This window comes from Triticum aestivum, chromosome 2D (genome assembly GCF_018294505.1).
Source record: "Triticum aestivum cultivar Chinese Spring chromosome 2D, IWGSC CS RefSeq v2.1, whole genome shotgun sequence".
Taxonomy (NCBI): Eukaryota; Viridiplantae; Streptophyta; class Magnoliopsida; order Poales; family Poaceae; genus Triticum; species Triticum aestivum.
Genome location: NC_057799.1, coordinates 320,125,289 through 320,139,253, shown reverse-complemented (window position 1 = coordinate 320,139,253; position 13,965 = coordinate 320,125,289). Strand labels below are relative to the sequence as shown.

The 13,965-nt window shown below is 44.2% G+C and overlaps 1 protein-coding gene across 1 annotated transcript; it reads right to left on the bottom strand.

The window, feature by feature from the left end:
* Window positions 1–2,436: 2,436 nt before the first annotated feature.
* Window positions 2,437–13,022, bottom strand: LOC123052931 (suppressor of RPS4-RLD 1). Its single transcript, XM_044476298.1, has 23 exons — window positions 12,807–13,022; window positions 12,581–12,690; window positions 11,314–11,897; window positions 11,206–11,250; window positions 11,019–11,120; window positions 10,865–10,945; window positions 10,625–10,691; window positions 10,343–10,443; window positions 9,741–9,848; window positions 8,913–8,983; window positions 8,771–8,827; window positions 7,881–7,989; window positions 7,033–7,113; window positions 5,739–5,825; window positions 5,460–5,666; window positions 4,493–4,797; window positions 4,333–4,419; window positions 4,143–4,242; window positions 3,636–3,727; window positions 3,487–3,525; window positions 3,323–3,413; window positions 3,040–3,137; window positions 2,437–2,966 (listed from the first exon to the last, which is right to left on the bottom strand). The coding sequence occupies exons 1-23, from the start codon at window positions 12,920–12,922 to the stop codon at window positions 2,678–2,680; spliced, it is 3,027 nt and encodes a 1,008-aa protein (XP_044332233.1). The 5' UTR covers window positions 12,923–13,022; the 3' UTR covers window positions 2,437–2,677.
* Between the last annotated feature and the right edge of the window lie 943 nt (window positions 13,023–13,965).

The following is a 13,965-nucleotide window of genomic DNA, read 5'->3' as shown; positions in this document are numbered from 1 at the left end:
CTCGCACGTGCACCATGTACCTCGAGCGGTCACCGGATGTCACATTGATCACCGCCACTGCCTCCGAGCAGTCCAGCTCAACCACTAGGGACACCGGAGTCCTGTGAATCGCAAGCTCCAGACCCTCACGGCGAGCCTCCAGCTCACCAAGCGCACACTCGCGGGAGTGAATTGCAAAAAACCACCACATTTGGGGCATCGTTTGCGAAAAACCACCAGGTCACTAATCTTTTGCAAAAATCACCGCGAATTCGGTAAACATTTTGCAAATAGCACTGATCGGGTGATTTGGCTCATTTGATCACTTTCTAACAAGTGGGACCAGATTGTAAGGAGCTGACTTGGCATAACATTTACACACACACCCTTAGATCTAAAAAGAAAAAGCAATCAACCCCTCCCTCCGTTCGCTGCCTGCAGGCCGCCTCCGTGGCCGCTCCGCCCGCTCAGCCGGCGGCATGCTGCCTCACCGGCGAGCCACCGCGCCGCCACCTTTCATCTCCACCACCACGCAGTGCTCGCCGCCTGCTGCAGACCAAGCCGCACATCCCCTCCTTCTCCCGTCTCCTGCCCTCTACAGCATCCATGCCCCCGGACGCTATGTGCCGCCGCTTTTGCAGTGAGCCGGCCGCCGTGGTCGTTTCCGTCAACTACCGTCACACGCCTGAGCACCGGTACCCCGTCGTGGAACTCGTCCTCAAGGAACCCCGCAGCACGGTCGTGACCCAGTGCGTGCTGGAGGTGTACCGCTTATCCCGCGCGCAATTGCGCGATCTGCAGCTCGACGACGGCGGCGAACTTGTGGAGCGTCGCCACCGGGAGGCTCACCGGCGCTTGTCCATCCAGTCCTAGCCTCTGGCCGCCGCGGTAGCCTGCTCTGCCCCTGCTCGCCGGCGACGAGGCAATAGAACAGGAAGCTGCACTGCCTCCCGTCTCAGCCGGAGCGGCTTGGGTTTGACCGGGAGACGATGCTCCGGCAAGCAGCGCGAGCCGAGATTGCGGCCGACCAGGAGCTTCAACAAGTGCGCATGAGTGTGCACACACGTGTGTGGTTCAAATCAATAGAAAGTACTTAGAAGAGAACAGGGGAAGAATTGATATGCTCTGGAGCTCGCCCGCTCGCGGCCAGATGCAGACACAGCTCATCTTGCACGACTTCCTTGGTGTCTCTCTCGTCGCCGGCATCCCCAGCGCGGCCGACACGCTCGAGGATCCCTAGCGCATCCACAGCGCGGCCGACATCCTTGGGCTTGCTGCGCGCCGCATGGACCGCACGCACGCCCGCGTCATCGGGCGAGAGCGGCGGGTAAGGAGAAAGAGGGCCGCGACGCGGTGGCTCGCCGGCGGGGTAGAGGACGCAAGGGGTAGCGCCGGAGTGGCGCGGGAGTTGGGCAGCTCGGGGCCTCTGCCGATCCAGATGGGATCGAGGCAGTGGGGAGGAGGGTCTGATTGATTTTTCTTTTTACAATTCAGGGGTGTGTCTGTCAAAACTTTACCAAGTCAGCTCCTACAATCTGGTCCCACTTGTCAGAAAGTGATCAAATGAGCCAAATCACCTGATCAGTGCTATTTGCAAAATGTTTACCGAATCCGCGGTGATTTTTGCAAAACATTAGTGACCTGGTGGTTTTCCGCACACAATGCCTCAAATATGGTGGTTTTTTGCAATTCACTCCACTCGCGGGCATGGAACTCCCTGTAGGCTGTGAAGAAGATTGAGCCATCATGACCTCGCAGTACCATGTTGCTTCCCGCCTGTCCAGTAGCCACTACAAGCCTACAAAGCTTCCATCAACGTTTAATTTTGCCCAGCCCTCTGGTGGTTTTTCCCAATGCAGCGTCTCCTCGAGCCTGTGTGCAGCCGCATGAGATACAGGCTTCCTGTTGCTAGCCATCAAGCCAGGCACCATCTTACCCTTCTCCATGTCCCCATTGGGGAATCCCTCACTTTCAGTTTGACATTGGACAAACTGTAATTTCACCTGCGGTTGTGCTCCTCCATCCCTGGCTGCCGCCTCCTTACTCCTCTCCTCCTTGTCAGTTCTCATGGCCTCTAACCTTCTTCCTCGCCTCCTCAGCTCATTTGTCAAGTGTTCCACCATCAACACTAGCAGATAAGGTGGTGATTGTTGCCATGAAATCGAATAAGAGATGGAGATGTAGTAACTATGTGCAGGAGCCTTGCTGGTCCTACCTGCGAACCCCTGCTACCGCTTAAGACCAGTAATCATCTGAATTTCACCCTCATGCAAGCATGAGCCCCTTCAGTTGCAAACTCTGTGATAGACAGCGGATTTACCTACATTTTGTTTGTGTTTCAGCAAGACCGTACGCATTCATGCGCCAGTGTGTGAGGTTTGCATCCTCCTTGTAGTTTAACAAAACTTGACCTCAGTTCCATATATGCAATATGCAACAGATCATTGATAATACAACTAGAAATAATAAACATCCTTTAGGTAAGCAAATGTTCCATACATTATTTGTTACAACTTACAAAGAACAATTGTCCCAATGGAAAATAAATAAGTTTATTGTTCAAGTTACAACATTGCAGCATATAATTTAAACTGCAAGTCGAAAGCAAACTGCACTGCTAGAATTTATGCAAGGTGAAACAAAGAAAATAATTGAAACAACCAAAGCAACCTGTATCATTTGTGAAACCATTCATAACTTATGTGTCGGCAGAAGTCAAGGCCGCTACGACCGATCCTGTCGTGCCGAAAGCAACGCTGACATCCGCATAATCTTTCAGGCTCTTGCTCATTTTTACAGATGGGTACAGCCAGGGCTTAACGGCGTCCACAAATGTGCCAGGATCTGGGGACAGGATCGCCTCCCAGTCGACCTGAACGCCTGGCGGGATGCTTGCTGTCACATCCATGCTTGCTGCCAGGAACAAGCCGAGCAGCACCACATAACCTACAACCGATGATCCTCTCGAGAGTGGCATGAAGTTGTACCTGCAAGTTACCCCAAATCAATTGGCACTTGGCGGCAGAGAAACAGACGAGAGTTGCAAGTTATGACTGGTACCAGTAATATGTCATGCGTAATATTGCCGCCTTCACAGCATCAAGTGCATTGGAGTCACGCGTAGGGTTTGGGTCGCTACAATACGCCTCGCAAATGGCCTGCAGAAGCATCATTAGAAGCAAATGTGGTCTATTATAACTTACTCTTTCCATTGCAACTGATGTGAAGTAACAGGTCCTCCAAAAATTGTAGCATCGCAGGATACAACATATTCAGAAGCAATTTGGTACTGCTAACTAAAGAACCAGCGACCAACAAGCAGAAGAAGAAATCTAAACTGTACCTCCCAAGCTGCGGTCATTTCTTCCTGGTATTCCTCCCATCTAGATGGTGTACAAGGAGTTCGTATGGCGAAGTCAAATCCTGTCTTACCCCTGTAATGCCATGATCACAAGTGAGCAGGACAGCAGGAAGGTATAGCAAAGAAAAAGTGTCCAGACAGCTTACACATTTTGAGTAGTTATCCTTGTCCCTTCAAGACGCCTCCTGAAAGAGGTTATGCTATGTTATTAAATAAGCACAAGATATGATGCTCATTACAATACTTCGCTGCAGTTTGGCACGGGGACTATGATGAATAAAGACAAGCAACTTACCCCTGAAACGCAATACTATCACATCTAGTAGCAACCCAATAGGTCTCACCAACTACATTGTACAAATCTGAGCATGATGAGGCAACTTCTATCTGTAGGTTTTATTATCATGAAAATACTGGTTAGTTTGCGAACATAGTATAGTAAGCTTCACTTGAACCATCAAAGGCGGAAGAAAGCCATGACAAACAAAGCATAATATTAGAATCAATCAACTCCTAGGTACCTACTGAAAATTTATCCAAACGAAAATCTATACTTGAGATTTTAGAGCTGATTGGGGATCACAATTTTGCTTATTTGTTTAGATATAGATGTAATGGAGTTACACAACCTTCTTTCTCTCTTGCAATCCTCCACTAGTTCCAATGTGACATATTATACAACTAAAAGATAATTAGTTTGCTTGACTTCTAATTAGCATATGAGCCAAAACTTCACATAAAGGATAAATATTGATAAGGTTGTGCACTCATGGCACTCAAAACATATTATTGTGCAGCTTACTTTTTTCAACTTCTCAATATCTGTAAGGAAAATTGCACGATCCTCTGCATTATTGACATACTTCAAGTCAAGCATAATGGTTTTCGCAGCTTCCAAAGTTCTGTCATGTAAAAGAAAATAAGCTAGGACTATCAGGGGCTGACCACAAATAACCAAACAGCAAAGTAAAACATCATGAGTGTCTACAAACCTTAGGTAATATGGATAGTAGCGAACAATTTTCGCTTGACCAAGAAGCAATGGGGTGTGAGAACCAAAACCAGAATTGAACTCTTCACTGGTACATCACAAAAGAAGTTAAGCAAGAAAATGGTTTAACAGATCACTCCTCGTGCAAGTATTTAGCTCACCTTAGCTTATTGACCCAAACAACTGGATCACAAGGTTCAGAAATCTGTCTCCACTTGACAGCAATATTATAGACATCCTGCCAGGACAGAGAAATCCCTGACGAAACCCTTTCCTCACTTGGACTAGATGTTGGAGATCCAGCGGATAAAGTACTGGTGCTACAGTAACCTCCCCTGTTTACGCTCATGTTATGCTTATCCCTTCTCCTAACTAACTTTGCACTGTTCTTCGGATTTCTCAGAAAGCGCCAAGCCTTGGAAACTTTCTGAGCAATCTCAATAGCAGCTAAGCCAGCCATGCGGTACTACAAAAGGAAAATATAGCCTCAGTAAATAGAACGATGACAAAGCAAAGCATCAGGATATGGTCATATGGAACACTCCGACGAATGAATTTAGAAACTATAAAACGAGGATGGAGAACTGAAATAACAGAATGATCTGATTTGTGCAAATATCAAACAGCTGACCCCACACTCTAATGAAACAAGGCCGCTTTGATCAAATTCTGAAAATATGAACTATGACAAAAAAGTACAGCAGAAAAAAGAGTAATCAAGTGCACCGGTAGCCAACCTCTGCAAACACCAAACAACAGGCATAGCTTTGTATGTTCTATAATCAAGGCATATTTATCTTCGATCGATACTGCCAACAAGAATGTTCTATGTATTTCTCGTATATACATCACAAAAAAGAAATGGGAGGTATCACAAAGTACTCCCTCTTTAACATTCATCAGAATGTTTACCATCAGTTGGCATCAACCTCTTCAAGAACGTCACATTCAATTCGAAGAAAATTGTACTCCGCTTAATTGACAATGTTAGTGATTCAAAAGGCATAGGAAGGAGGTCATGATGCACTACGAACATCCATCTCACTATCTCAGATAAGTTAAACATTTAAACAGCATTTTGATGATGAAGCAGCAATGCAGAATCTGCAGAAATTCCAGGAAGGATACCTGGCGTTGATTCGGCAAGAAGCCGCGGCAATTATACTGAATCTTCTTCCCAATTGAATCTGCGGCTAGGAGAAGACTAGTTTGATGCTTTGTGAACTTGAAGTCTTGCTTATTAAGACGCCCACTTCTAAGTGAGATCCGTAATGGTGGTTGGCGATATACCTTTTCGGCCACATTTTTTGGGTGCAGTCGTTTGCACCAATATTCCTATTGCCATAAAGAAGTTTAATTGATGCACCACAAAGATTATAGTAAGATAGATTTGAAGATGAAGTTAACCTTGAATAGTGGATCAACATCATCATCAATGTTGAACTGAGAGAACTCTAAATTCGCCTTAGAAGCAGTGTACAGAGCAATTTCCTTCTGCAAGAAGTAGCACATAAGAAAATCATGGTCAGCATATACAAATATAAAGGAGCATAAGGCAAGTCAGTAAATATTAAAACCTTCCCAAGAGCCACAACATTTGCATTTGATAAAAGCTGCTGGAGCTGAACCAGGCATTAGAAAAATACCAATAGTGCACTATCCTAGTTGTTGCAAGAGAATGGCAGCTAAGTATACCTACAAATAAATATTTACAATCTACACAAACAGAAGGTTGACCTTGTAAAACTGAATGATGACTTAACAGACACTGTGGTTTTGGATTCAATGTTACAAGTCTTTGGTTTGCAGGATGCTAAATGTGCAGGATTACAATGGCATGCCTAGCCTTCTCCAATCCTAGAAAGTGGCATATAATCAACCAAAGGGCATTAAATTACACCATAGGAACTGAGTGCATAGTGGCCCATAGGAAAATTTCATAAGGTTACTAATAGTCCTACAGATCAAATACCTCTATAGGTACGATTCCTAAAAGTTAGATTTCTAAAAAACAAAGAGGCCCACATATGTAAATATCGCTGGAAAAGCAAAAAGGATAGCAGGGCAGGTTTTAGTACAATCTACTTGAAATGCGTTCGGATAATATATACTTTTTTGATTGGGTATGGCTCCATTCATGTGGCCCGCCACGCCAATCAGTCAGACATATTTTACTTAATGTTGTATAGTCAATATACCAAACTTTCATTCGAAACCCCGATATATTATTACTACGAAAGATAATGAATGATTGACAGGTCTAGTTCAAATTCTCGCTTTATCCGACCCGGGGAAATTGCCAAAGCATTTGACGGTTGACACGTTGGAATATAAAGGACTGGTAAATAAAATCCTAGATAGGAAATTTGGTAGGTCTAACAATACATGAGTTGTTAGTGGTAGAATATTACTCTCGACAGACTTCAACTTAACAGATAAGGAAGGTTTGTAAAATTTTATACCCCTTCCCCTTTCAAATCCTGCAATTTTTAGCCTGACAAGTTAGTGATAAGTAATAGCTGTGTTATCTTATGTGGATTTCAGAAAGGGAAGGATGGGGCTGAAGCTTTTGTACTAGTTGGAACAAAACATATGTTCTTTCACATGTTGACATTTTACATGGCTTGCAGATTTTCAGATCAGAGTATGGTTATGTGTTCTGATATTAAGAACAGCAAATGAGAAGGAAGAAATTGTGTACCTGATAGAAGGCTAAACATTGCAGCACAAACTTATCCATGGAATCAAGCTCCAGATCGAGTACGTCATCATAATCTTTGATCTTGAATGGAAAAAGATGTGGACATCAGGAATAAAATAATAAACAGTCTTAAATTTGCTGCTGTCCATGAATAAAACTAGGAATTCAGAAGAGCAGTAACATATGGAAAAGAAAAAGATGCAGATGAAATCAGCTCAGCAAGAATCTTAGTAGTTCTAATAAAGTATCCTTCCTACGGTCCTACCTATATATTATATTATATATACCTATAAAGGTTGGAGTTGGTGGTGAGTTCATATGTGGGACCAACAACCTTGTATAATAAATAAATAAATGCACTCCTATCCACATGCGGACAAGCAACCTTCCAAAAGATGTAAATAAACAAATGTACATTTACTTCATGTAAGATCAACCAACCCTCTTGTAAAAGGCACTAATGACAAATGCAGAAATGAGACTCTAACTCGAAATTACGCTCTTGGTTTTGTTCTCCCAACCAATTCCTCCAGTTATATATCATAGCATAAGAGCGGACAAATTGTAGTTCCAAAACGGAGATAAGCCTCGTCCTCCTATCCGGTCCATGACCATGTGCAGACAACTTACTAACGTCTATCCTGTGTTTCAAAATTCGAAATGCTGTCTCACTTCAAATCTTGCAAAGGACCTACTATGGTCGCTTAAGATTCTCTAATGCCAACGTCTTTCGATGATCTCCTAAGCCAGTGACCTAACTACTCGTCTTTTTATGGCTTCAAAGCAACGCATCGGCATTGTGCTAGTAATTATAATTCACTAGTTCATTAAACAAGAAGGCAACGTACCGCAGCCTTATATTCTCCAATCGCATGATGGCAAGAGGCACGCAGGTATAGGCACTCAATACTTGAAGCATCAAGTGTCAAAGCAGTTGATAACTCTTTAATAGCACTCCTGCAAAACCAAAGTTGGGTTAAGAGTGACATTGGCAAGCTACCAGTTTGAGCTGAAAACACTGTAGTCATTACCACTAACAAAGAAAACAATCTATCTGCAGGAACAACTCGCTCATGTATTAGGTAGTAGGAGTCCATTGTTTATAGCACAAATATTTTTTCAATTCTTGCTTTATCATAGTAGAGGTTCAGAATTGAAGATAAACCTCATTATCCTTGTATACAAAAATCAAATATGGTGGTGTCTAAACCCAGCTCATGCTCCCAACACACCGTGAGTCACTTTGTCCCTACTAATCTACTGGATACCAAACACTTTGAAAATGACATTCATCATATTTTACCTGCTCACATATCAACATCCAAAAGTATGCAGACAAAACTAAATATGACTATTTTTCAATAAATTATGATGAAACTATAGTAACTATACCCGAAGAAGCAGATGTATGCCATAAACAGACAACACAACTACAAAAGTGTTAAGAGAATTAACTCAGACATTAACATGTAGATGTATGTACGACGACATGTAGTACTCCCTCCATCCCAAATTACTTGTCTTAGATTTGTCTAGATACAAATGTATCTAGACACGTTGTAGATACATCCGTATCTAGACAAATCTAAGACAAATAATTTGGGACGGAGGTTGTACAACTTAACACATTTCTTCAGTTTAACAGCACCACATGTTGGTGGGCAGAGGGGGCATCTATATGTCACAGATTATATAACATATTAACATAAAGATATAAGTATCAGCAAAAAGGAATTACCTATGCCTACCCATTCCATGGTAGAGAATTCCACGTAGATGGTATGCTTTTGAAAACCTAGTAGGAAAGTAAAATAATTGAGTAAAGAAAATAAATAATCCAGTTAGGCAGAAGATGAACAATAATGAACACTGAAATTCACCTCGAGTCAATTTGAAGAACTTTCTCGAGGTTATCCAACATCTTCTCTGGATAAGCCAAATCAAGATAAAGCTACAACAGAAGACACCACAGAGTGGCAATTAATCAGCTCCTTACCAAAGAACAAATGTGCTTCTGGTATAATACAGAACACAAACATAAGCTTTGTTACAGAAAGTTAAATAGCTATGATAAAGCCCATTTAAGGTACCTGAAGACTGTATATGTGACCCCTCTTCTAAAACAAGAGTCGTGCTTAGACTAGATTCTTGAGTAACACTACTGTTTACTGGATTTTACCTAGGACAACTGCCAGACTCTTCTACAACACTTACCTATAGCATGATGAATTATTTCATGTAGTTGCTAAGTTACAGAGAAGACCAATCTTAGATCAGTAATTTGGCAACTTTTCAGAATAATGCAAACCAAGTAATCTAACATGTAAGTTGAATTATCGTGTGCAAGTAGTTTTAACATAAGTAGGGTTACGTCGACAGCTGAATTTACCACATGCAGTAACGAAATTACAAACTATTCCCTCTGTAAGTAGTGATCTAAAAGGTCTTATATTTCTTTACGGAGGAAGTACTAGCGATCTTAAACAGTATAGCTATAACCCCTACAAAATGAAATATACTCCCTCCGTTCCTAGAGATCCCAATATGGACTACATACGGAGCAAAATGAGTGAATCTACACTCTAAAGTATGTCTATATACATCCGTATCTAGTCCATATTGGAATCTCTAAAAAGACTTAAATTTAGAAACGGAGGGAGTAGAAGGCATGGAAATTGCACACAGATCTCTAGGATCATGGAATAAACCTGAGAAAGGTGAGCCCAGCTGTCCAGAAAACTCCCATCGTATTTTATGCCAAGGAGATGCTCGTCTTCAGCACGTTTGTACTCTCCAACTGCTGAAAGAGTAAGACCCTACGGTAATACAAAGATTGTTACTCCAAAAGTAGCAGCAAAGCAAAAGAATCTTCATAGAAGCAAATACCTAATGGCTCATTCATTCAAATATCTGAAATTTTGCATTCTCTTGCATGCCACTTAAGAGTGCAGAAGCAAGCAAGATTGGTTATCGTCTCAGAACTGACTAAAATTCAAATATTGTTGCATTACTATGTGTTCATGAGGAAAACAATTCCTCAAGGACTTATCAAATATTGTTTACTCAAACCCTAAGGCAATTCAAACATGGAATTTAGCTTGGAATGAAATTCAAATTGCGAAGGTACAAAGGAAAGGGTTTGTACAGAAGGAACACCGTTGACTCTAAAATTAAACCCAAAGTAGGATCCAATAGTGAAAGTACATCTTTTTACACCAAAGAAAGTGCCAATTTGATGCAAAGGAAAAGATTTCCGTTTGATTCTTGGAAGGATGGAGTTTGTGGACAAGGGGTAAAAACATTTACTTACCAAGTAAGTGTGTGCAGAACTGTTTTTCTTGTCACGCTTCACACATGTTGAGAGATCTTCGACTGCGGAATTGTAGTCCTTGAATTTGAAGTTCACAATTCCTACCATGAGCCAGTATGTGGTATCAGAATACAAGAGTGTGCTCTAACAACCTACCTATAACACTTTACTACTAAAATGCAAGGCAGCACGAATTGATCATGGAGTCCTCCTGGCCTTTCGTTTTCATCAAAAGATATATGAGAAATGACATTAGGCAAGATGAGATTTGGCTGTAGGTACCCCTTTCATGTAAAATATCAGGAGAATTTGGTTCAAATTCCAATGCTTTAGTCAAGTCGTCAATAGCCTGAAAAGAAAAGGAATAACAATATAAAATAGAATATAGCTTCATGTTTGTTAACGTATTGCTCTTACAATGCGACTACTACCATACAATATCAGAGTTTTCTGAAATATAATCTGTCTTTATCGACTTGACCCATATTAGTTTTGAAGTTTACACAAATATAGCAAGCTTGCCTCGACAAACTCTCCTAAAGCAGCGCGAGCTTGTCCCCGCCGCTTCCACGCCTCCCCAGCTGATGGATTTGATTGTATAGCCTGCCATTAGAGTAAGATCGTAAGGTCATTTCACACGAAAGTAAAGGGGAAGATCTGAATTTAAAAGTTCTACCTTGGTGAAGTCAGAAATAGCAGAGTCCAGTTCTCTTTGAAATGCATATGCTGTACCTCTCCCAATTAGTGCCTCTGGATAAGTTGGAGTTTCCCGCAGTATCTGCAAATGTAAGTGCAGATTGTCAGGTTCCTTTTCTGATTAGAGAGAATAAGCGAGAAAAACTGATAATAGACCAAAACAACACCTGATCAAAAATGGATATTGCTTGGTCGTACCTTCCTTCGTTTACCTGAAAAGATGTAGCTCAGTGATAATGGTCAAGATATGAATAACGCAAGTCCATCTAAAATACCTGTGCAATGCCTCGCGAAAGTCGAAAATCCAAACTTATTGATTTGGATGATTTTGAAACTTTTGTAGCAAACAGTGCTTGATCTAGTGTTATGGTTTCATCGGAACTTCTTCTCTCCTCCACATCTTCAGCCTGGCCATTTGTTTCTTTTTTAACTTTTGCTTTGTTTTTCTTATCTGTCTTTGGCTGTTTCTTGGGAGTTTGATGTGGCACTGTGGTGTCTTTTGCTGAACTGACAGAATCTTTATGGTCTTTATCGTTGTTAGGTAACAGTGCATCACTATTTGATGAAGATTTGGAATTTGCAGAGTTCTCTTCACACACAACAGTTTTTGTATCAGTTGTAGCTGCAGTGAATGACGTGTTGATAAAACGATCTTCTGAGATAACAACTTTGGTATCACATGGTGATGCATCCACAACGTCTTCACACTCAACCGTCTCATAAATTTTAACAGAAGAAACTAATTCTTCCAATTCCAGCAACTGTTTCAGGTCAATTGTGTCACGGACAGCAATCTCATGTCCTTGCTCCCAAGCAACCAAAGCTTCCTCATTTTTCCCCAATGCGCACAGTGCCTTGCCTGATTAAAAATGATAATAATGTAAAAGCTAATGGTGAAATTTGCTTCAAAACAACGGTATCCATATGTAAAAGAAATAGAGATGATATCTACGGAAGCTTCACTGGAAAAGAAAGAACTTTTTCATTCAGGTGTTCTTTTGATCATTGGTGTACCTCCGACTCGGAGGCTTCGACGGTGGCAGGGAAGAGGTACAAAGAGGGAAGGCGCGGGGATGAAAAGGAAAGTAAATTGCAGAAAGAGAAAGTAGCATATGTAACACAAGGCTCACATCACATAAATTTTGTAATTACACCATACTTGAATCAGCTGTGCATTAATGGCATCCACGCCTCTACCGTTGTTTGACAAGTGTCGGAATACACTTAGGTCCTTTTCCTATGAGCAACAGTTTATTTTCTGAGATCGTAACTAGAAGCTTCAACTTACAGCATAACAGAGACATGGGATGGATACACGCTCATAAAGCTACTACACTCTTCGGTTCATGGGGCATCATGAAATTACATAGGAAACAGTGAGTCCTAGGCATTCAGGTTGCACTAACAAAATCTGATGGGCTATCGACACCCAAAATACATCTAACAGTGGCAGTTGATCCCCAAGCATAGATCAGGCAAGGCAAATCCACGACTGTACGGGGAGGAACGAGAGGATGCATAGGGGGCAGCGAGAGTCCCTACCTTTGAGGACATAGGCCTGGAGAAGCGCGGGGTCGAGCTGCAGCGCGCGGTCACAGTCCTTGACGACGTGCTTGTGGAGCTCGAGCTGGAAGTAGCAGAAGGCCCGGTTGCTGCGAGGGGGGAGAAAGACAAATTCGGGATCGCCGAGTCATAACCCGTAACCCTAGACTGCTAGATCAGAGACCCCGTGGGGGCGGATCGGGGAGGTGAGGAAGCAGTAGTGTACCAGAGGTCGTGGATGGAGGAGGGGGAGCGGGCGACGATGGAGTCGAGGAGGCGTATGGCCTTGGACCAGTTGCGGCCGCTGCAGAGGCGCGCGAGCTCCCCGCGGTCGGAGCCCATGGCGGCGGCGATCGGTCGCCGGAGGAGGTCAGGGTGGGGGAACCAGCGGATGAGAGGTGGAGGCGAGGATTTGAGAATTGAGGGGGGCCACCTCACTTGCTCTGAGTTCTGCGCGACTTTAGCGCGTGGGCCCCTCTCTTTTTCGGATTTTCTGTTAGGGTTGTTACCGCTGAATTTTGCTTTGCTTCGGATTTTTTTATTTTAGCATACCAAGCAACACCTTCAGGAAAAAGGGACGATGGACGACCCATCAACTGGTTCGGACTGGTCCTATGGTTTTCCTCGGTACACGGAGAGGCATGGGTGAGGTGGATACCCGGCGCCCTTCAGGAAGGAACGATGGCGCCCACCGGCGTCGCCACACACCCACCACCCCGACCGATCCATCGCGCTCCACCACACTTGCCGCCCACCACCATGCGCTACCACGGTCTTGGAATCACCACCCGCCGCCTCACCATGGAGTCCGAAGCGAGGACGATGGGTCCGAGAGGGAGCCAGCCGGCGAACGGAGGGGCAGCAACGTCAGCAGCCAGCGGGAGGGGACAACCTCCACCGCCGATCCCGGCCGGTCACTGACCGGACGCTAGCAAGACGAGCAAACCAGAACCACATGGGTCCTCGGCCGAGCTTGAAATGGCTCGTGAAGCTTCCCGTCGCCCACTGGAGTGGGCGCGGCCGCCGTCTCCGCACCCCCCGCATGAGCCGCACCTCTGTCCGTCGGAGCCGTCGCGGGTGGAGCCGAGCCAGGCCCGCCCAGAACCTAGATAGGGCGTCCAAAGGGCCCAGATCTGGGCCGGGAGGACGCCCGCTGCGGCAATCGCGCTAGCCGCAGCAAGTAACCGCGCCACCGCTAGCTCCTCACCTCCCTGATTTGCCCCGCCCGAGGGATTGCGCCGTCACCGGAACCGTCGTTGCCAAGAGAGACCGCCGCCGCGCCGTGATGTGGAAGACCCTACCGCAGCCGCCGGAAGCCCGAAGCCGGCCCCATCCGCCGCCCATGTAGCCCCGCGGCCCGTGCCGCCTGGCAGCCAAATCCGGCC

Bases quoted from the DNA above. Each gene is read 5' to 3' on its own strand.
- LOC123052931 (XM_044476298.1), bottom strand. From the start codon at position 12,922: ATGGGCTCCGACCGCGGGGAGCTCGCGCGCCTCTGCAGCGGCCGCAAC. The intron at 8,984-9,740 runs GTTTATTCCATG...CTTCTGTTGTAG, and splicing joins GCTGGGCTCACCTTTCTCAG to CTTTATCTTGATTTGGCTTA. The intron at 8,828-8,912 runs GTGAATTTCAGT...CTTTCCTACTAG, and splicing joins GTTCTTCAAATTGACTCGAG to GTTTTCAAAAGCATACCATC.